The sequence below is a fragment of the Chiloscyllium plagiosum genome, chromosome 41, assembly GCF_004010195.1.
Source record: "Chiloscyllium plagiosum isolate BGI_BamShark_2017 chromosome 41, ASM401019v2, whole genome shotgun sequence".
NCBI classification, from domain to species: Eukaryota; Metazoa; Chordata; class Chondrichthyes; order Orectolobiformes; family Hemiscylliidae; genus Chiloscyllium; species Chiloscyllium plagiosum.
Window position 1 is genome coordinate 8,870,663 of NC_057750.1, and position 22,673 is coordinate 8,893,335.

Below are 22,673 nucleotides of genomic sequence, written 5' to 3' on the forward strand. Positions count from 1 at the left end.
GCGAAGGACAACAAATCTACCAAGTGATTGAAAGGGCACAGTTCATTTGTATGTCCTTAAAAAAACATTAGGAATCGTTTATACCAAAGTGTTTGATTATAAAGAATTTAATCTACAGAGTAAAGCGGCTCAGGGACTGATGAGGTTTGCTTATAACCTTTACTTCCTTATGCATGCTAGCCAAACAAGCTGGAAGGTCCTGTGCAGTCTTTCCTACAATATACAGGGGAACCTCGATTATCCGGCATTTGATTAACCGAATTTTGGACTGGCCAAACAAGATTGCAAGGTCCCCATGCGTGGCTAACTATGTTATCCGACATCAATTAACCGAATGAAATACTCCTCGTCCCTGTCCTTCAGATAATCGAGGTTTCTCTGTAATTCAAAGATTAATTTGAGTAAACATTATTGAAAGGACTGAAAAGAACCATTTACTATTTGGAAATGTTTACTTAAGGAGAATTATACCACAAGCACTTCTTATGCATTGCCACTTAATGACATTATGTGTGCTTGTAAATAAATTCAGCTACCAGTTTTAGCTTGAATGATATGATCTAACAACATAGTTTTACTGCCTTTAACAGTGAGCAGAAGGATGGGAGAGCAACTAGTGGCATTGTTACTCCATTGACTTTACACACATGACTTGAAGTTTCAATTACTGGGAGATTCAGCTGCTTATGGAAAGGGTAGTTTTTTTTTGAGAAGAAAATTTTAAAACACTGTCGTTCTGAACTGGATAACAACTGCAAAGTGGCCAGCATCTGTCAAGGGAATCATTAGATGTGGTGGATAAAGCTATCACACAGAAGGCATTATTCATACTGACAGCAAACTGATGTAGTACAGTTATTACAGCTGCATAGAGGTACTAATACAAGCAGCAAGATCAGTATTCTGTTCATTTCAGACTGTAAATTTCCCCTCACGAGGACAACCATATTTCTCTACTCAAGTTGCTGGGTGCGGCAGTACATTTAGTTTGGTAGTCACAGATTTCCATGTGTTCAGCTACTGCTTTGCTGAAGAGTTTTTAAGCTACTCATTTGCTAATGTGCTGGTTTTAAAATTGGTTTGTGCATTACAAGTGAAGGAGTTCCTTTATCCAGATTAACAATTAAGATTGTGCTGCAGTCACTGGGTTTATTACTATTGATATAAGGTATGAAGTACATTGCCAGTGCAGTACAATGGTGGGAGTGTATTACTTCCCGATCTGTGCCCGATTGAAGGAGATTTATTTTTAACCAGCTGTTCAAACAAGTTGCATCACTTCTGCAGCCAAGGCTTCAACATGAGTTTTCTGACCCAGAGGTATGGACATTACCACTGCACCACACAAGTCCTTTAAACACAACCAACTAGTACAAAAACGGACAGTAAATGAGGCCTTAACTGATATTTGAACCAGGGGGACTCAAATATGAAATGCTGCAAAGCAGGAACAACCCAATGTGCCAACTGCTGCCACGTGACTCATACAATTAGAAATTCTGGGCAGTATTTGGAAAGAATATTTTGAGCTGTGTAGCTCAATGCCAAAATACAGGTAATGATTGAGTTTTAGGAAATCATCATATTCAGGCGCAATCTGGTTTGATGACACAGACATGCAGCAGAATGGACAGCAAGTAACAGCAGGAAAGAGTGTCAAAACATTGCAGCTCACAGTCCCAAGCTGTCCTTCATGTGATATTACTATCGCATGCAACCTCCCTAAATGAACCTTTACTACATAGAAATCACAGCACAGAAACAGACCTGAATTGGTCATGTCAGTGTTTGTGCTTCGTTACCCTCCTCCCACCTTTACTTTATATCACCCAAATAGCATATTCTGCCATGCCTCTCGAGATTGTATGTTTAAGCAGCCTCTCCTTAAAGGGACACATGCTACTCGCCGGAACCATTCCACGTGATAGCAAGTTCCATACTGTCATCACTCTGGCCAAGAACTTTCTAGTGCTTCTTTTTGGATTTATTAATGACTTTCTTACGTTTGTAATCAGAGCAAAGTGCTGTATGTAGTAGAAAAATGAAATCAAATCAAAGCATTGGAAATATTCAGTTGGTCTGGCTGTATTAATGCAGAAAGAAAGTTATTATTACAGATCGATGCCTCTTATCAGAACCGATTTCTCAAATTTCACAGAATGCTTCAGTTCAGGTCAAGGACAGGAAATTACATGATTGCAGTTGTTAACATACTGGAAAGAGAGATGAGAAAGAGCGCGAGAAGGACTGGAACAAGGAATTTTCCAGATTTCCCACAAAAAAGCCATGCACAGCTTGGACCCATGTCAGTTCTCAGAGCAACACCTTTTATTTGGGCAGTGTAGCGGCTCAGTGGTTAGCACTGCTGCCTCACAGCGACAGGGATCTAGGTTTGATTCCACCCTCGGACGACCGTCTGAATGGAGTTTTCACATTCTCCCTGTGCGTGCATGTGTAAGTTTCCTCCAGGTGCTCCAGTTTCTCCCTCCACAGTCCACAGATGTGCAGGTTAAGTGGGTTAACCAGGGGAGATGTGGGGTTATGGGGACAGGGTAAGGGTGTGGGTCTGGGTGGGATGCTTTTGGAGGGGCAGTCTGGCCTAGATGGGCCAAATGGCCTGCTTCCACACTGTAGGGATTCTATGATTCTAAAAGGGGAAAAGGTGAAGAAGCTACTCAAATGTGGAGGCAAATTCAGCTGGAAAAGGTTCTAGGGAAATCACGTTAGATGGAGGCTGGTTGGACCCTATTCAGGGGAGAACTGTTTTGATGGTGGATCACACTGACAGATGCTGCCAGATTGTCTTGAGTATTCCCAACAGATTATTTTTATTTTACATCCATAACCCTCTGGTTTTGGATAACTTCACAATATTTAAAATGTAATTTTAACGCAGTGAACAATTTCAAGGTGCATCATTAGCGCTGTAACAACTTCAATTTGAGGAGAGATTTTGGGACACCTGACAGAGTGGTTTTGTTAAAAGATAGTTTTCTGACACTCCTTATGTGACATTTTGTTTTATAATATCTGTGAAGAGCCTTGGTATGTTTCATTGCATTAGAAGGACTATATTTAAGTTGTTTTAAGGAGTGTCTTAAAGGAGTGAACAGAAAAGATGCTTAGTACGGGATTCCAGAATTGAGACGCAGACAGTTAAGGCATGGTCACCAGTGGTACAACAAAGCTCAGGAGTGTGCAAGCAGACAGGCACCAACCTAAGTCTACCCTACTGAACTGCTTCATTATTTCAAAAACCTTTATTAGGCTACTTCTCAGACCTTCTTTTCCAAAGAGACACACGCCTTTTTCTGGTAGTTCAATAATGAACTACTCTGACCAGAATAACATAATACCAATTGAATAGGAAGAGTCTGTGCATACATATTTATGAATTCAAAGCAGTAGTAGACCATTCTGCATTGGGTTATCAAGACCAGGATCGCAGGGAGGATGGGAAAACTGACCATGGGTACAGAGAGTCATTTAAGCATGTGGGAGATAGGCATGTAAAAGTGGTAGGGGATTGTATAATTAGTGGGACAGATACTGTTCTCTCAGGTGAGTCTGAAAGGCTGCCCAATGCCAGGGTTCACAAAATCACAGGATTGTTAATCAGTCGAGCATTTCTGCACCAGCTCTTCAAATTAGAATTACCTATTGCCAATCTCCTGTCTTCTCCCCAATCTAACCAAAAACTTCTACCAAAACTCCTCTCAGCCTTCTCTTCATGAAGAACAGTCCCAGCTTCTTCAATCTATCCTCGTAACTGAAGTTTCTCATTTCAGGAATCAGTCATGTAAATCACTTCTGCACTCTCTTCAATGCATTTGCATCTTTCCCAATAATATGGTACCCACAACTGTACATAATACTCCAACTGAAGTCTAACAAGTGCCTTAAAACAGGTGGCCATCACCTCTTTGCTCTTGTACACTAGGCTGAAATAGATTGGCACAAAAGTGTTCATCAGAAAAGATGGGTGATGAATAATGGCAGGTGCTTAAAATAGTTCATAGGTAATGACAAAGATATACCCCAATGAGAGGAGGATTCTAGGTAGGGGATCAACCAATCATAGTTAACAAACAAAACTAAGGATAGCATCAAACTGTTAAAAAGAAAACATACAATATGGTAAATATTAGTCCAAGGATTGGGAAGTTTTAAAAGCTAATAAATTATCAAAATGATAATAGTCAGAAAACAAAACTTGAGGGCAAACTAGCAAGTAATATAAAACTAAACAGCAACAACTTCTCTAAAGATACAACATGGATGAGGGGTGCAAGTGAACACAGCATCCTTATGGAATGAGGCTGGGGAAATAATGAACAACCAAGAAATGAGACAGGAGTTGAATGAATACTTGACATCAGTCTTCAAGGTAGAAGACCCAAACAGCATTCAAAAAAGACTAAATAATCAAGGAACAAAGTTAAAACAATGACCATTACTAGATAAAAGGTACTAGAGGAAGTGTGGCGAAAGGCCACTAGGTCACACGTGAGTTGCACTCCATATTAAAGGAATGTCAAGGATAGTTGCTGCACTGCTAATAATCTTCCAAGAATTCTTATATTCTGGGAAAGTCTCAGGGCAGTGGAAAACTGCCAACATAACACCTTTATTCAAAAAAAAACTATAGGACAGTCTAATTTGGGAAAATGCTAGATTACAAGAGATGGAATATCAGAGTTTTTAGAAATGCATAATAAACGTCAGCATAGCTTCAAGAAGGCACATTCCTGATGAAGGGCTTACGCCCGAAATGTTGATTCTCCCGCTCCTCGGATTCTGCCTGACCTGCTGTGCTTTTCCAGTGCCACACTTATCGACATGCTTCAAGAAGGGAAAAATGTACCTGAAAAGGTGATTATAGTTCTTTGAAGAGTTAACAAGATAGATAAAGGGGAACAAATACATGTAATATATTTGGATTTCCCGAAAGGACGGCTGCTTAATAAGACCCCGTACGTTAGGGGTAGTAAATAAACAAGGATAGAGAATTGGCTCACTAATAGAAGACAGAGTTGGAATGGGGAAGCATGGTCAGGAGTCAATCTGTAACTAGTAGGGGTGCCACAAGGATCAGTACTGGGCCACTATTATTTAATTCATTTTGGCAGGAAGAGCAGAGGAGTTGAATACTATTTAAATGGAAAAAAACTGTAGACAAGTGCAGCACTAAGGGATCTGGAGTCCTAATTAATCTATTGAATACTTTATCAGAAGGGTCTGTAGAGGCTACATTGTTAAGTATATACAAGACTGAATTTAAAAGATTTTTAATCAAGGTTTAAGGGGAAGGAAGAGAAAAGTAAAGGTGAAGATTAGTCACAATCTTACTGAATGGCAGAACAGACTTAATGGCCTACATCTTACGGTCATGTTGCTCAAACTTAGTTCTGCCATTCAATAAGATTGTGACTAATCTGTTTGCATTTTAAATTCCACATTCTTGCCTACCCCCAATAACTTTTGACTCCTCTAAGAATGTATTTATCGCTGCCTTAAAAAGATTTATGACCACATCTCCTCCACCTTCTGAGGCAGAGAGTTCCAAAGTCTCTCAATCCTCTGTCTGTGGGGGCACCCTGACAGTAAAAAAAAGTCCCTTATTTATGAGGGTCACCCAAAAAAGTAAACATCATTCCCATGTCCACCTAGACAAGACTGTTCAGGATGGTATATACACTTCAATCAAATCACTTCTCAATCTTCTGAACTCTAGTGCAAACAAGCTCAGCCTGTCCAATCTTTCATAGAATCAGAATCCCTACAGAGTGGAAACAGGCCGTTCGGCCTAAGAAGTCTATATCAATTCTGCGAAGAGCATCCCAGCCAGACTCACCTGCCTACCTTACCACTGTAACCCTACATTTCCGTTCCATTGCTTGGCCCAATACATGTGTTACATTATGATTCACACATGTATTGGGACATAATTTTACACCACAGCATCCCAGCCAGACTCACCTGCCTACCTTACCACTGTAACCCTACATTTCCGATGGCTAATCCACCCAACCTACATATCCCTGAACATTACAGGCAACTCAGCATGGCCAATCCACCTAACCTGCCCATGGGGAGAATGTGCAAACTCGACACTGTCGCCAGTGGCTGGAATTGAATCTGGGTCCTGGCACAGTGAGGCAGTGCTAACCACTGAGCCACTTTTCCTCAAGATAACCCACTCATCCCTAATATTAAGGTATTCCAGTTTCACTCCATGTTCTATGCTGCAACCATTCTCAGTCAAAGACAATCTGATTTTGCAGCCAGCGCTTACTTCACCACAACACCAGAATTCCCACTCTGTATCACTATTTATTGACACTCGCTAACATGTTGATGTCATGTCATCCACTAGCAAACACTCCAATGATGCTCACTCCTATTGAATGACCAATTGAGCAAGGCCACTACCCAAATGCATAACAATGGAAGCAATAGAAATACAGAAATGGGAAAATATCTGATCATGTTTACCTGGAGATCATAAAATCTGGCACATGTTTTCACTCCCATGTTCAAACAAAAAGCCTGAAAATTGAACTACATCTGAATATGCATTTTGAACAGAAAAGGACAAAAGTACACACCTTGTAATGTCGTAAACCAAAAGTGCACCTGCAGCTCCCCTGTAATAACTCCGTGTTACCGATCTGAAAGAGACCAGACAAAGATGAGGCAGTGCCCTCCGAAGGAACATGCAGAACTCTCCGTACAGCTCAGCAGAATGATATCAGAGCCGAACTGGGTCAATGCAGAGTTATCTTAGCAGCAGCAACAGCAATAAGGGCATCATAATTGGCCTCAGTTAGTGAGGATAATGACCCAGCGGTTGTGATCATATAAACCTGCACAGAGCAGGCTAACTGCAAAACAGTCATTTCAGCAAACCAAAGAATTATTGCATTGATAGGACCCATAAACCAGTAAATAGGTACTGCCTTTAGATGTTAGAATAAATAGCAGGTACGTGAGTATAAGTGATTCCAATCTCTGGTTAGGTGGGGAGGGAATGAATGGGGGAGATTTATGCAGAACTGTCTAATCATGGCTCACAGTGGCCTCTAGCACTAGGTATGAACTTAGTTATTTACTCCGTTCTGAACTGGACATGGCTCCATGCAGTGTGCCTGTTGTCTCACACTTTTTCACTGCCAAATATTAAACAATATTGAGGATGACAACTCTGAAGGCTGGTACTACTCCCTAAGGGAAATAAATTTATCTTATTTCAGCAACCCAGTGCATCTCTGGAACATTGTGACAAATCAGCTGCCCTGTCAGTCACAAAGCCCATCAACTACATTCACAGAAGCAAGTGCAGTGTGTGTAGGAAAACGGTTTATACTGGTCAAGAAACAGAACCAGGATAATCCTAGAGGTGAAGTTAACTAGATCTCACTATTTCCTCAAATTCTCAAAACACCAACACGGACGCTGAACTCCTTAAAGGGCCTATTCTGAATGTGAGTACCTTTCAATGGAATTTTTCATTAAGAGCAGGTGTCTTTGTCTATCAGAAGCATTGCAGCCAAACTCAACCTCTCTCTCATCAGAAACCCATATGTGCAGAGTTTCCAAAAAGGGCGATCTGATCTGATTTTCCATCATGCACCAATGGTATGATCAGATTGCCAACTTCATGTGATCTGGTTAGGGACCAATAATTTTTATTTTTAAGGCAAACGAAAGGTGAGATCCAGTGAACTGAGAGAGTAAAACCACAAGATTCCACTGTTCTGAATGAACAATCATGTTTTACTATACAATGCTAAACCAATATTAGTAACACAATTTACAATACACGTACAGCTTATTCCTAACATCCAGAATTAACATGTGGCAAAAATGGCTAGGAGGGATCAAACACTACATAACACTCAAATAGCAAAGGATAGATCCAAACAATTTTAAAAGCAACTCCTGACATATGTTAATTTAGGGAGACCTTGTAGTATTGTCACTGGTCTAATAATCCAAAGAGCCAGGTGATATCTTTGGGATTGGGTTCAAATCCTACCACAGCAAATGGTGGAATTTGGATTCAACAAAAATCTAGAATTAAAAGTCTAATGTTTACCATGAAACTGTTATTAGAAACCCATCTTGTTCACTAATGTCCTGCAGGGAAGGAAATCTGCTGTCCTTACCTGGTCTGACCTACATGTGACTCCAGATACACAGCAATGTGGTTGACTTCTAACTGCCCTTTTAAATGGCCTAACAAGCCATCCAGTTGTGTATCAACCACTAAAAAGGAAAAAAGGGATGAAATCGAACAGGCTACCTGGCACTGATGAAAGTATCTTAACAATAGCAAAAACAGCCATGTCGACCCTGTAAAGTCCTCCTTAATAAAATCTGGGATCCAGTGCCAAAATTGGGATAGCTGTCTCACACTAGTCAAGCAACAGCATGACATTCATACTCAAGGAATCATACCTTTCACAGAATGTCCACACAACAGTATCACCATCCCTGTTCATGTCTTCTCAAATGGAAGGACAAACCCAGCAGAAATGGTGACACAGTGGTATAATGTTGGAAAGGATTTGTCCTAGGAATCCTAAACATTAACCATAGATTCCATGAAATCTCAAGGTCAAATATGGACAAAGCCCCCTGCTGATAACCTTGTACTATCTTCTCCCCTCATCTGACAAATCAGTACTCCTCCCTGTTGAACAGCACTTGGACAAAGCACTGAAAGCGGTGGTTGTGGATGATGCTGAACATTGCACAATTCTTCAGTGAATTTCCATACCTCTAACCTAATGAGGAGGATAGTAATTGATGAAGCAGCTGAAGATTGTCCCACAGCCAACTCACTCTCTAGGTTGGGAGGTGTGGGTTCAGGTCCTACTCAGGTTCTGGAGGTATGTAATGTCATCTCTGAATGGGCTGATTAGAAAATATACATCCTGAAGAATTCCTGCGCAGATAGCCTGAAGCCAAGGTGATTGACGACCAACAACTACAACCATCTTCCTCTATGAATCCAGCCAATGGAGAGTTTTCTCCAATTCCTACTGACTCTAGTATTGAGAGGGCTCCTTGATACACAGCCAAATGGAGACTTCAGGTCAAGAGCAGTCACTCTCACCACACTCGCGTTTCTTCACCCTGTTGTGGATACCACTTCCAAACAAAATCAGCATCGGGCAGAAAGAATGGAAACAGACTAGGAGCAGAAATTAGACCACAGCCCATTGAATGACCGAGTAGACTCAATCATGCTTGATAAGTTTCTCAATCACATTCTCCCACTTTTTCTCCATAAACCTTGATCCCCTTGACTGTGAAGAACCTATCAAGAGTTTGTGCTTCTATCAAGAATCAAGAACAAAAAGAAGTAGGCTGCGTTTTTACATTCAGCTGCTCTACCTAACTTACAAGTGATATAATTCTTTACCATGGTGCAAACAGACAAAAACAAAGAGAACTGATCTACTCACCTGAAACGTTCCTGTCCTGCTGTGTCCCAGATCTGTAGTTTAACTGTCTTGCCCCCTACATTAACTACCTTTGAACCAAACTCCACACCAATCGTATGGTTTGAATCCTGTTTGACTGGAGACAGAGTATTGACATGGTAACCAAAGGCTCACAAAGGCTAAGAAACACAAAACATGATATTTTGCTAACGTTTTAACAAATTAACAATGAATACATTTTATTCAAAAAATAAATTTAACCTGGCTATCAGCCTGCATTGATTAGCAGACCTGGGCAAGGTAGCAAGATTGCTTTCCCTCAAACAGGTTTGCTGACACAAGCATGACATTTCATTCTGAAACTGAGCCAAAAATTATTAACTGCACGAGGTGAGTGCATCTTGGAATCTGACAGCACTGTTCCCTTGTGTTGCATTGCTCAAACACTAGATCACCTAGTTACAGTTGTCTTAAAATGCAGGATTGTGCCTTTGAAACCCTGAATCATAACCAAATGTATTGAGTTTGGGTTGGCAGCTGCAGGTTTACATCTGTTATTCACTCACTCAGTTTCTATCAAATCTGGAACCTCAAGAAAATGAGCAATTCATAGAAAAGTAGACTGTGGTTATGAAGACACCACTCCTGCCAATGCAGCCCATTCGACCTTGGTCAGTTCCTAAGCACACGTGACATGTAAGTACGTAGTGAGATAGGATTGTGAATCGCTGTGTTCATCAAGAGGGTACAACTCCAAGGAGAGGAGAGAAAACGGTCGACCAGGAAATCTCAATCACATCAAATGGCTGTATTGCACAGTGCATGGAGAGGGGAATGGATTCCCTTTCCCCCATATACACTCTAAATTACTAGCCCTGTGACCTAATTTAAATCTACCAGGGAAAGCCCCACAGCATTTGCATCCACACTTCTTCAATTGTCATCAAACCGGCAAAAAAGGAAGTCCCCAAACTTACATTTGTTTTCAATAAACTGATGGAGGAGACATGACTTCCCTGTTCCCGCACTGCCGATTACCAGAAACTTGAATAGGAAATCTGAAGAGGGAAAACAAACAAAAAACATGTTAAAACTTAGATTAAAATTGGCAAGCGGTCTGGACGCTAAAGTATGTACCTATAAGTGATATAGCATACATAAAGTTACGCTATTGAATATTGAGACTGCCAAATAACAGACCCTGTCAAATCCAACAGCAGCACATAACACTTACCATAAAGTGTCAGTGCTACATTTTTTGGGCATTTGCAAACATTTGTTCAAGGCAAAGACAAACAAATCTATGCACGTACTTTGAAGCTGAGAAAAAAAACGTGTTGTCATGCGTCCTGCCCCATGCCTCCCAAAATAACCACTAATCACTCCTATTTAGCCAAGTCACACAGTCACTCCTGAGGTCAGTGCTAGCGCCTGCTGTCTACCCCCACCCTTATTTGATTACAATATTATCACATTTATTTGTTGAATGGTTGTCCCTCGCTTTTGATGCCAGCTTTGGATCACACCTGCCTGGCGTGCCAGACCGGTGACCTGCTGCCTCCTCCGTGGGTGACACAGTGGTTAGCACTGCTGCCTCACAGCGCCAGAGACCCGAGTTCATTTCCCGCCTCAGGTGACTGACTGTGTGGAGTTTGTACATTCTCCCTGTGTCTGCGTGGTTTCCTCCGGGTGCTCCGGTTTCCTCCCACAGTCCAAAAATGTGCAGGTTAGGTGAATTGGCCATGCTAAATTGCCTGTAGTGTTAGGTGCAGGGGTAAACGTAGGGGAATGGGTCTGGGTGGGTTGCGCTTCGGCGGGTCAGTGTGGACTTGTTGGGCCGAAGGGCCTGTTTTCACACTACAAGTAATCTAATCTAAAAAAAAAGCCCCACAGTGGTTATTTACATTGCTTCATGCTCCTCCCTGGAGGATAGTGTCAAGCAATGGAAGGATTTACAGGCGAACAGCCTGCCTGGCTGTGATGGGAAAGGTTTCTTTGTGGCAGTTACACCTTTGTACCAGCAAATCGTTTAGGTCTTTACAATAAGAGAGTTCTGCATCAAACAACATAACTGGAGGTCACTGGGTAGCCAAGCAAAATCCACAGCCATGCCAATTTCTTCACCCACTGGCATCAGCTGCAGCGAGGAGGGAAACCAGAGTGCTCTCAATCAGGAAGTGTATATATAACTAAGGAGTCGAAGGGGTGGACGATGACCTAGTGAGATTGTCACTGGATTAGTAATCTAGAGATCGAGGTAAAGGTCCATGTCACATGGTAGAATTTGAAATTAATAAAAAACCTGGAAAGTAAAAATTGCAAGTCTTATGATGCCTGAGACACTATCAAAACCCATAAAAACCCATCTGGTTCACTAGAACCCTTTAAGGAAAAAAACAGCCATCCTCATCTGGTCTGGCCCATACATGACTCCAGACCCACAGCAACGTGGTATACTGTTAACTGCTCTCCGACATGACCTAACAAGCCATTTATTTGTATAAACCACAAGATAGTCTCAAAACAAAGGAATGAAACTAGATGGACCATCTGAGTCACCAGAAGCAACTATGGAGATTACAGCCCTGTTTATCTTGCAAAGTCCGGCTCACTAAAGTCTGGGAGCCAGTGCCAAAATTAGAACAGCTGTTTCACAGACTAGTTGAGCAATCATACTCATGGAATCATACTTTACTGACAATTCCTCAGACACACTATCACCATCTCTGGGTACATCCTGTCCCTGGTAGGACAGATCAAGCAGAGGTTGAGGTACAGTAGTAGACAGTCAAAAAGAGGTTGCCCTGGGAGTCATCAACATGGGTTCCAGGCCGCAGGAGGTCTCATGGCATCAAGTCAAACATGGGCAAGGAAACCTCCGGCTAGTTGCTTTGTTCCGCCCTGCCTTGACTGACGAATTAGCCTCCATGTTGAACATGACTTGAAGAAAACACCGAGGACGACAAGCATGCAGAAAAGAATCTGGCTGGGAGACTTCAATGTCCAGAGTGGTTAGCAGTATCACCACTGACTAAGCTGATCGAGTCCTAAAGGATATTGCTGCTCATCGGGTCTGTGGCAGGCAGTGAGGGAAAACACTTCACCTCATGCTCACCAATGTGCCTTTCAGTTTCATCTGTCTGTGACTATATTGATGAGAGTGACTGCTGCACAGTCCTTGTGGAGACGAAGATGTGCTTTCACATTGATAATACCATTCACGTTCTGTGACACTATCACTGTGCTAAATGGAATAGGCTTCAAACAGATCGAACAACTCGAGACTGCGCATCCATGAGAGCTGTAGGCCAGTGACAACAGAATTGTACTCCAAGCCAATGCAACATCCTAGATTGGTATATCACCTAAATCTACCACTTTCACCAAGATGGAGGTGTCAACCCTAGTTAGTGAAGAGTGCAAAAGGGTACTCCAGGAGCAGCACCAAGCAAAGATAAGATAGCAACACGCGAAGCTACAATTAGAATTACATCCATCTAACAACATAAGCAGCAAGTGACAGATAGAGCTAAGCGACTTCACAAACAACAGATCAGATCTAAACTCTGCAGCCATGCCACGTCCAGTCATGAATAGTAGTACGCAATTAAACCACTCTCTGGTGGAGACGGCTGCACAAGTACATTCATATAAACAATGAGTTCAGCACATTAATGCAAAAGGATGAAGCAGTTGCAACAGTCTTTAACAAAAAGCACCTGGTGCATAATCAAATCAGCCTCCTCCAGACATACCCAGTATCACACATGTAAATCTTCAGGCAATTTGACTCACTCCATGTGACATCAAGAAATGGATGAAAGCACTAGATACTGCACAGGCTATGGGCCCTGACAACATTCTAGCAATTGTACTGAAGACTTATACTTCTGAACATCCCACACAACTTGTCAAACTGCTCCACCACAGTTACAACATTGACATTTACCTGAATGTGGAGATTAGGTCAGGTATGATCTCTACAGAAAGTGCAGGATAAATCCAAAACAGATCATTCAATTATCTGTGGATGTGGTGACATTCACTCATTCAACCACTGCCACTCAATAGTAACTACATGTTCCATTTACAAAATGTACTGCAGTAATCCACAACCATCGAGAATGGACAAGGCAGCAAATTCACCTGCAAGTTCTCTTCGAAGTCACTCATATTCCTTACTTGGAAATGCATTGTTATTCCTTCACTGTCACTGGGTGAAAGTCATAGAACTCCTTCCTTATAGGCATTGCAGGTATACCCTACGCCAAATGGATTTCAGCAGTGCAAGGAGATAGCTCACCATCACCTTCTCAAAAGATAAACGAGGTCCAGCAACAAATGCTGGCCCAGTCAGAAACACCCACATCATGTGAATGATCAAAAGAAAAGGTCCAACTGCTGTGGTAACCAGGGGATTTGTCTCTATATAATAATCCAATTAATCAGATTTCCCCCAGACGTTTCTCAGTCTTCCTGTAATATCGGGAGTGTAGTCCTGGAGGCTTTGTGGCACCTCTAGGTCAGAAACTCCATACTTGCTTTCATTGGTCAAAGCACCAAGTATAGGAGTTGGGATGTCACACTGCAGCTTCACAGGATGTTGGTGAGGCCACTTTTATGTAGAGTGCTGGTCGAAGGGAATTAAATTGGAAGGGTACAGAAAAGATTTACCAAGATGTTACCGGGACTGGAGGGCTTGAGTTATATGGAGAGTGTATAGGATGGGACATCTTTCTCTGGAGTGTAGGAAGTTTCAGAGTTGCCTTAGAGGTTTACAAAATTATGAGTATAGACAAGATGAATAGCAAAGGTTTCTTTACAGGGTAGGGGAGTCCAAAACTGGAAGGCACAGGTTCAAAGTGAGAGGTGAAAGATTTGGAAGGGACCTTAGGGGCAACTTTTTCATATTGGCTGCTTCATTTCTGGTATGAACTGCCAGAGGACATGGCAGATGCAGATACAGTTACAACATTTAAAAGACATTTGGATAGGTACACAAATTGGAAAAGTTCAGAGGGATATGGGTCAAACATATGGGACTAGTTTAGATTGGAAAACCAAGTCGGCATTGACGAGTTGGACCAAAAGGTCTATCTCCGTGCTATATGACTATATAAACAATGATCCTGCAGACTTTGATCATCGCAATTAGCTTAATGCACTGTAGAAATGCACTTTGTTGTCATGCTCAAACCCATCCTGTGGAGATCTGTTCACACCCTTTAGTGGACTGTCATCAGGAGCAGGAATCGAGCAATGTTCGCCCAGTAACCCTGGATGGTTCAAGGCAGATTGAGTCATTGAGGAGCCATGTGGTTAACTTAATGGCATAAGGCCTGCAGCAGTGCATGGAAAACAGTTTTCACAATCTTGTCTACCTTTCAAAGCGATTAACTTTTGATGCTATTAACTTGCAGATTCTTCCTGTAAAGCAGCATTTTTAATGTAGGCAATGACACTGGGAAACTATCTGCATCAATCCAAGACTCTTCCTATCTTAGTCTCACAAGGGCAATGAAAATCATTCAAAAAAATTGCTGGACGCTTTGCATTCAGGGCCAGTTGATGAATCAAAGGAATTTCAGAATTATCAAGTGAAGAACATTCAACTGTACTCTCTATCTCTCTCTGTCATACGGACAGGTTGCTAACCACACAGACTGAAACGGTTCAAGAAGTTGGCAGACTACCAACATTTCCAGGGCAACTAAGGATGGTCAATAAGTGCCAATGACACCCACTTGAGTGTGAATACAAAAAGATCTAAAAACAAATATGAGAAGCAAGCTTAGAAAACTGGTAGATTGGTCTTCATGGCTTAGTTAAGATGCTGCTCTTGTCTACAGCGTGGCATTTCATCTCATCTAGTGAGGGAAAGGACAGTTTTTGTACTATCAACTCACCAATGAAATTGCAATATTGTTTTGCCCAAAGCATGCCAAACATGAGTATCACAAGGGGCAAATAGTCGAGCATAAAATATTTTTCACCTTTTGCCAACTTTAAAACTTTCTATCCTTTCCCACATGATCCTTAAAAGATGGCAATGTGTACAGCAATGACTCCAGGGGCATACCTCCTGTAAATTAATGAACAACTGGTGATCACATGGCCAATTTTAATGAATGGGCCAGTTTGCTGGGAGATGATGACAGCACTTCAGAGCCAAACGTGATCTCAAGTTAACTTCCTTAAGTGATAGCGACATAGTTGGGTTAGGGTTTGCTGATTCAATACAAACAAAAAACGCAAACTGAAGATGCATCCATTTTAACAAGCAGCAGTCAGAATTTTGGTCACAGAGTTAGCAATAAAGTTTAAATCTCATTTCACTCTGATTTAAAAGGGATTTTTACAGGATCTCTAACTTTGGACTCCCTTCAACTGTCGCGTCTTGGCTTTCTGTTTATTACCAGGACATTTATCCTAATCTTGCTGGGGAACAATGCCAACACATCCACTGGCAACCTGCAAGGGTCTTGCACAATGGTCTCTGAGCTAGTCCAAAATGCAAGTCACTAGCACACAATGCTACAGCTAAGATCAATGAAAACACAGGCTGGAAGCCTGCTGCCCATCATTTGCTGAGCTACAAAGACCAAACAGCAGAATGTCAAATTACCTAACTCTTGTGGGGACAGGTTAATAGTATTGGACCACCACAGAAATGTGGTGAGCTCAGATCCCATCTTGGCATGTTATGAAATGGAATTTAACAAATAACTGTTGGGTTGATTGCTAACATAGCAAATCGGCCAATGCAAAATGGAAAGAATTTTGCATGTAGCTTGAACACTGGCACAGAAATGTTGGGATAAATGAGCTGACAATTCTTAGTCTATGACTCTACTTAACACTACAAGGTTGATTAAATTGCTTTTACCTAGCAACCCACTCAGTTGCACACATCAGATTGGCCAGGGAATGGGCAGCAAATGTTCTGACTGCACCATGGGAGCAGTTAAAAAAGTTAAACAGATTGGAAATTCATTCATCCAGCAGCTCAAAGCATTTAAATCTTGCCGGCAATGCTACCTCATTTTCAAATAAGCAATACATTTCCCACTGTGGACAGAAGGCAATATCCTTAAACCAACACCAGGCAGATTTTGCTCAAATCAGGTCACAGCACCAGCAGTTAGCATTAGCACAAGGCACGCTGTGGGTGGAAAGGCTTTTACATTCCGATGGTCCCTTACAAGATGCCTCTGGGAGCTCCTTGTGCCTGATAAGGCCATCAACGGTGGTTAGGGGTGGCTATGTGCACTCGCACTTGAGCGGAGTGAAGGGATGTGGTGGGACAGACACAGAGACAGAATAGTCAAATTAACAGGCCAAATAAGGCCCAAAATTCATCAACAGTCAAAAAGGCAAACAAAGATAAGGCACCTCACTGGTTATGACAGTAGAAAGCTATAATGCAAAGGTGGTCCAAGTCATCACAGAATTTCATCAAATGCTGACCAGTCACAATCATGTCAACAATGGTGGTGTCAAAATAAAATCACACAAGCTTCTACCAGGGTTCTCAAGCAACTGCTTCAAATATATTCTCCTTGAAGTGTGGTTGCTCAAAACAGTGTCAACTTGCCCATTATACTCCATCACACTTTGAGGCCCAAAGCCTTCATAAGACAGAGGGACAGCTGAGAAGGCAAGAAAAGGAAGCGAGTCCTGCACCCTGGATCCCAATACCCAACGAGTGCACCCAAAGTCTGTGGGTTAAGAACTGGCCCGTGCAGCGACAGGACAGTCCAAGGCAGAAACAGAGTAAACATCATTTTCAAATTGAGGATCAGCCAATAACAGCTTTAGAGACCCAGTGGTGAGTAAATGGCAACCTGATATCTCTACCCTTCCCTCCAGTTGACTGGGTCTCATCTCAACTGGCTCCACCACTCAAAGAAAAAGAAAATCACCTGCATCAGTTCCTGAACAAAGTAACCTGCATCATTTACATAAAAAAGAACCAAGGATGCTGCAAATCAGAGACTAAAACAGAAATTTCTGGAAAAGCTCAGGTTTTGCAGCATCCGTGGAGAGAAATCAGTTAACTTTTTGGATCAAATGAGCTTACCTCAGGCCTGAGGCAGGGTCATTCAACCTGAAATGTTAGCATCTATGGAGTAAAATCAGAGTTAAGAGACCTGCTGAGCCTTTCCAGCAATTTCTATTTTTGCCTCTGCAATGTTTACATTCCTATCTACAGCCTGCAGAGAGAGTAGAACTTTACTGTTACGTAACAAGGTGCCTGTAAATCCCAGACACTTTGAGGTTACCTCACTCACTGGGAATTCTCACCACATTATGCGGATAATTCACATCTGGAAACTAATGATTAAGTTTTGAATCTCAAGTTAAAGATTTGGGTGAGACTGCTGAACTCAGTGCCTCAGCTCTAGAGAAAGAAAAGCCAGTTGTGTCTGGACCTTGTTGAATTAATCCAACCAGAATGGATACATGTGGGAAGTAGAGAACGAAGTGTGGTGATGATTCCACCTCCTCTCTTCCAGAGCCAGATGGTAGAGAAACAGTAACTTGATTCGCAAATCAAAAACAGTGTACACCACACGTTCCAAGACTCCTACATAACAACTTGCATCCTTGTAGCACCTTAATAAAGCATCTCAATGCATTCACAGAAGCATTTTCAAAAATTTGACACTGAGCTTCACAAGATGCTACTGGGTCAAAATCTTCATCAAATAGCTCTAGTGGGAGCAATTTGGAAGTCTAGGCAGGGAAGAAAATTAAACAAATGTATCAGGGAAAGTATTACAGAGTCAACATTGTAAAAGTTAGCCTTTTATTTCTTGAGATCCGTTCAGTAAATAAGAGCTGCAGGCTGCTATCACCCAATACGCACACAGGTACAGTGCAGCTCACAGATGGCACACGCACTGCAGGATCATGAAGCAAACCAAGCCTGAAAGCAGAGACTCAGTGCTTACTACCCATCCCTAACACTCAGCTGTTTGAACCAGCAAGTGCTGCCGTGTACCAGTCTCACTCTCCTCAATGACCACAGTCAGTACAAAGCACGCAATGTCCACAGGGACACACTGTACTCCAGAAAGCAATTGATATTTTATTGCCATTTGTTCCTAGCTAGTGGCTGGCTGCAGACCAAATGGTTTTGAGCAAAACTTGCTACTCAAATCAAGAGAAGTTCCCATTACAGGACAATTTCACTTTCCATGTGAAGGTTATGAATCTCAATGGAGTAGTCCAACATCCAGTAAGTACAGCAGAAACCTCAGTGTGAACTTATAGCAAGGGCTGCCAAGCTATCCAGACATGGGTACATAACACAGGGTCCCAAAGCACAAACGTGTTGGCAGCTGACTTGTCCACAAGGGCATTTTATATCCAGTCTCACTCACCATCCATCAGCCCCTCAAGTTCATCTACCCGGGCTATAACCCCACACCTCCACCCAATTCACTGGATAAAAGAGCCCAACTGACTCTTTCCCATTGTAACATTCCCAACATCAGGCCAATCAAAATCAGCAAACCCTAAAAACTGGGACAGGGAATGAACTTCCTAGTCAACATCCTGTCAATGATGGGAAAGTCAAAAATCACACGACAAAGGATCATAGTCCAACAGGTTTACAGCGAGTGATAAAAGTCCAATAGCACAAGCATCTGCCTCGATTTTGCAACTGATGCACAAATCAGAATGTAAACAATTGGACAATACCTTCCCAACACCAGCACAAACAGGATGACTGTTACTGAAAACAAGAAGACAGTAGAACAAAACATTACTTTCTGAATCAAAATGTTTTGGGGGCTTGATTCTGGTTGTAAGGACCAGTGTGCATGAACCAGACTGGCACAGACTGCATTGTGGCATTGCTATCAGTGCTTTCCTTTGGAATAGAGGTTAAACTGAGGCACCTTTCTACTCAAAAATCTTTAAAACCCACAGCACTATTTGAAGAACAGGGTAGTGCTCAACAGAGCCCCATATTAATTCCTACCCATCAACCGTCAGCACAAAAAAAATCACCATGAAAGCAAACTACTGCAGACATTGGAAACCTGAAATGAGAACAGAAAGTGCTGGAACAGTGACACATAGTGGGAAGTACAGAAACACATTTGTTTCAAAATAGTACCATATTGGACTGAAAATGTTATCTGCTTTTCTCTCTCCAGATGCTTCAAGACATGCTGAGCTTCTTCAACGTGTTTTAATTTTATTTCGGTTGCTGATTGCTGATCATAGCAGCCTACAGTGCACACGCTGAAGAATATGTTTAATAGTTGCTGTTGTAACACAAGTACTGCATTGACTATAAAGTTCGAAGGTTGGGAAAGTTAATACATAAAGGCAAGCTTTCTGCTCCTTCTCTACAAAATACAGTAGTTTCAGCAAATACTTCTAAGTTTTAAATGAATTAAAAGCTCTATATTCATTGCCAGGAATCAAAGTCTGTTTTGTAGTTAATTAAACAACTGCAAATTTATAATTTTTAAAACAGAGAATGAAGTTCTCTGTTGGAAGCTAACTTTGCATCTTGTCCTTCAGTCGAACTGCTAACCTTGAATTCCACCTACCTAGCACACCTATATTTACTTCCTTGTGCTCAGCAGGTTGAAAGCTAGTCACACTGGGGAAGGGAATACTTGCCAGATCACATGAAAAGATATCCTGTACAGTACAGTAAGAAAGCAGAAGTGGTGATAAAGGAGGAATGTTGAAATAGATATATATACATGGCCCAGCCTTTAACGAACTCAAGACAACCACTACTACAACCTGACATCTGATTTAGAAAATGAGAACAAACGCTCCCTCAGTTTGCTGCTCAATTCATATATACTTTGATATCTAAAAATCCTCCCAAACCTAATTTGAATGCACATACTAAACAGCCAATGCACCCTGAGATTTAAAAAAAAATACTCATTTCAGTCCTTCTTCAATCAAAGCCCCCTGAAATCATTTACTTTGTCCCAATAAGATGCTCTTATATTCTTCTGAATTTGAGAGTACACAAGTTTTGGCAACTATATCTCACAGGAAATCCTCTTCATCGCAAGATTTGGACTTCAGGAAAATCAGAAACTTTTCATTTCTAACACCTGTACAATGTATTCGGTGTGACCTGGAAAAAGTGCAGAAATTCCACTAAGATGCCTTCCTCAACTGTTTCTGGTGGAAGGGATAGCTTTGACTTTTCTCCTCCTAGCACAACTGAGATTTTTAAAAAGCTAGCTTTGCCCAATTTAAGGCAACTGTAGATAGCTTTCCGGGTTTGCTGAGGTGAACACGTGGGCAGTGACGATCGTTTTATATCACAGAAACCTGACTGTGCTCCCACTTGGAGTGGTTGGGATGGGGGTGTCAAGCCAAACTGTGACAAATGGCAGGGACAAACAGGCTGCCAACACTGGGCAGCACGGTGGCACAGTGGTTAGCACTGCTGCCTCACAGCGCCAGAGACCCGGGTTCAATTCCCGCCTCAGGTGACTGACTGTGTGGAGTTTAATCTAATCTAATCTAATCTAATCTAATTCACTTTTGCCATTCGCTGGATCTTGATGTCTCAATCAAGCCCATAGTACAAATGGGTGAAGGCTGCCACAAATGACAGAGTCACAGAATTAGTATATAACGCAGCCTCCAGCATAGCTCACAGTCCTGAGATTAGTACAGCAGTTTAATTTCATAGCTGACATTTACGAGACATTGACAGTAATGATTACAAACTTCACTATTGCGTCAGTAAGTCAAAAACAGGCATTTCCAAACTGTTTTTCCAGACCTCATTAACTTTCCCTCAAACCAGGCGATGCAGAAAGGGTGCAGATATTTGAGTAGGATATGACATGCAACAAGGTAACAGGCAATGGAAGTCAATATGTTGCTTGGTATTGGAGAACATAAATCCCAACCACTCCAAGTGGGAGACATATTGTTGAATCTTTAAGTCTTCTGCTCATCAGGACAAACACAAGAATACCAATTTTCAAAAGATCACAATAACTAATATTCCTAGGTGCTGATTGGTTGGCAAGATGTGTTGGATTGGTTGAGGCATTGCTAGGGAGAAAACAATTGGAAAACTAAGTTCCCTAAGATCCTGGGCAATTGATAAAAACACATACAGCTTGGACATAATTAATTTGTTTGCAGAGAACTCCCTGGGAGTTCGTAGTTCCCTGTTATTTTCTCCATGGTAACACTCAGCTAATCAGAGTTGAGTTGCCAACCAGTCAGTACTGCTTTTCCTCTGTATTATAAAATTGTTATCAGTGTTTTGGCATTCTTACATGTGTTCTGATGAATACAAGATGAGAAGGTTTGGCAACATGAGTCCCTTTGCAGGAATTAAAATGCTCATCAACTTCTGCTCTTATATTTTCCACCCCTTTCAAATGTCCATCTGAAGTGTTCATTAATCCATCAAGTGAACAGGTTAGAAGGTATCACCAAGTCTGATGAAGCAAGACAGCTGAATATATTACATCAACATGTCTGAATACTTTTCATGACCATATCCTTTCAGAGTGGAGTTACTGTTACATTGGGAAACAAAACAGATAGTTTGCTCTAGATTGGGGCCCAAGTAACAAATGAATTAAACACCAGCTTGAAATTGGCAGTGGGATGGATTTCTGCCAGGAGAAATCTCCACAGCTCTTTGATAAATTCCTTGGCATCATACCAGTGAATCAGCACCATCTCACCCTTGATCATCAGCATCAGGTTAGCAACACCAATATATCCTCTGAAAGTAGTGTCAGGAGCTTGAGTGAAAAGATTCACACAAGAAAAATAAACTAAAGCAGAGGCAAAATTTAAAGTGGAATTGACATTCCACTGATCTACAGAAACAAATAAACATTCAAACTCATCCACTATGGAGTTATTTGGAGATACATTTTTGACTTAACATCATAATCACCTATTTCTACAGCACCTTTCAGCTTATAAAATTTGCCAGGAGTACCATAATGCCAAAAGTGACAAGTTTAGAAGCAAAAATGCGGCCAAAGAGCCAAATTGAAAGGTTAATGAAGGTGGAGGAATGGAGGGGGGAGTTGTAATACAAATGATAGATGACAGGAGGGACCAAACAGTGCACGGTAAGCCAGGAAGAGAAGAGGAGGATTGGTTACTATAAGGAATGAGATTGAGTGGGTTCTCAAGAGGGCTCTGTCAGGAATTTGTTAGGGGAAGGGGGTGAGGACAAAGATGACA

General features: G+C 41.6%; 1 protein-coding gene across 1 annotated transcript in view; it reads right to left on the reverse strand.

Annotated features, from left to right (window-relative positions):
* The window catches only part of rab4b (RAB4B, member RAS oncogene family), a 38,030-nt gene that overhangs the window by 11,879 nt on the left and 3,478 nt on the right, over positions 1 to 22,673 (reverse strand). The window contains exons 2-4 of the mRNA XM_043680894.1: positions 10,430 to 10,510; positions 9,474 to 9,588; positions 6,609 to 6,671 (exon numbers count right to left, since the gene is read on the reverse strand). Of these exons, the coding sequence (XP_043536829.1) occupies positions 6,609 to 6,671; positions 9,474 to 9,588; positions 10,430 to 10,510 (259 nt within the window). The remainder of the gene's footprint in view (positions 1 to 6,608; positions 6,672 to 9,473; positions 9,589 to 10,429; positions 10,511 to 22,673) is intronic.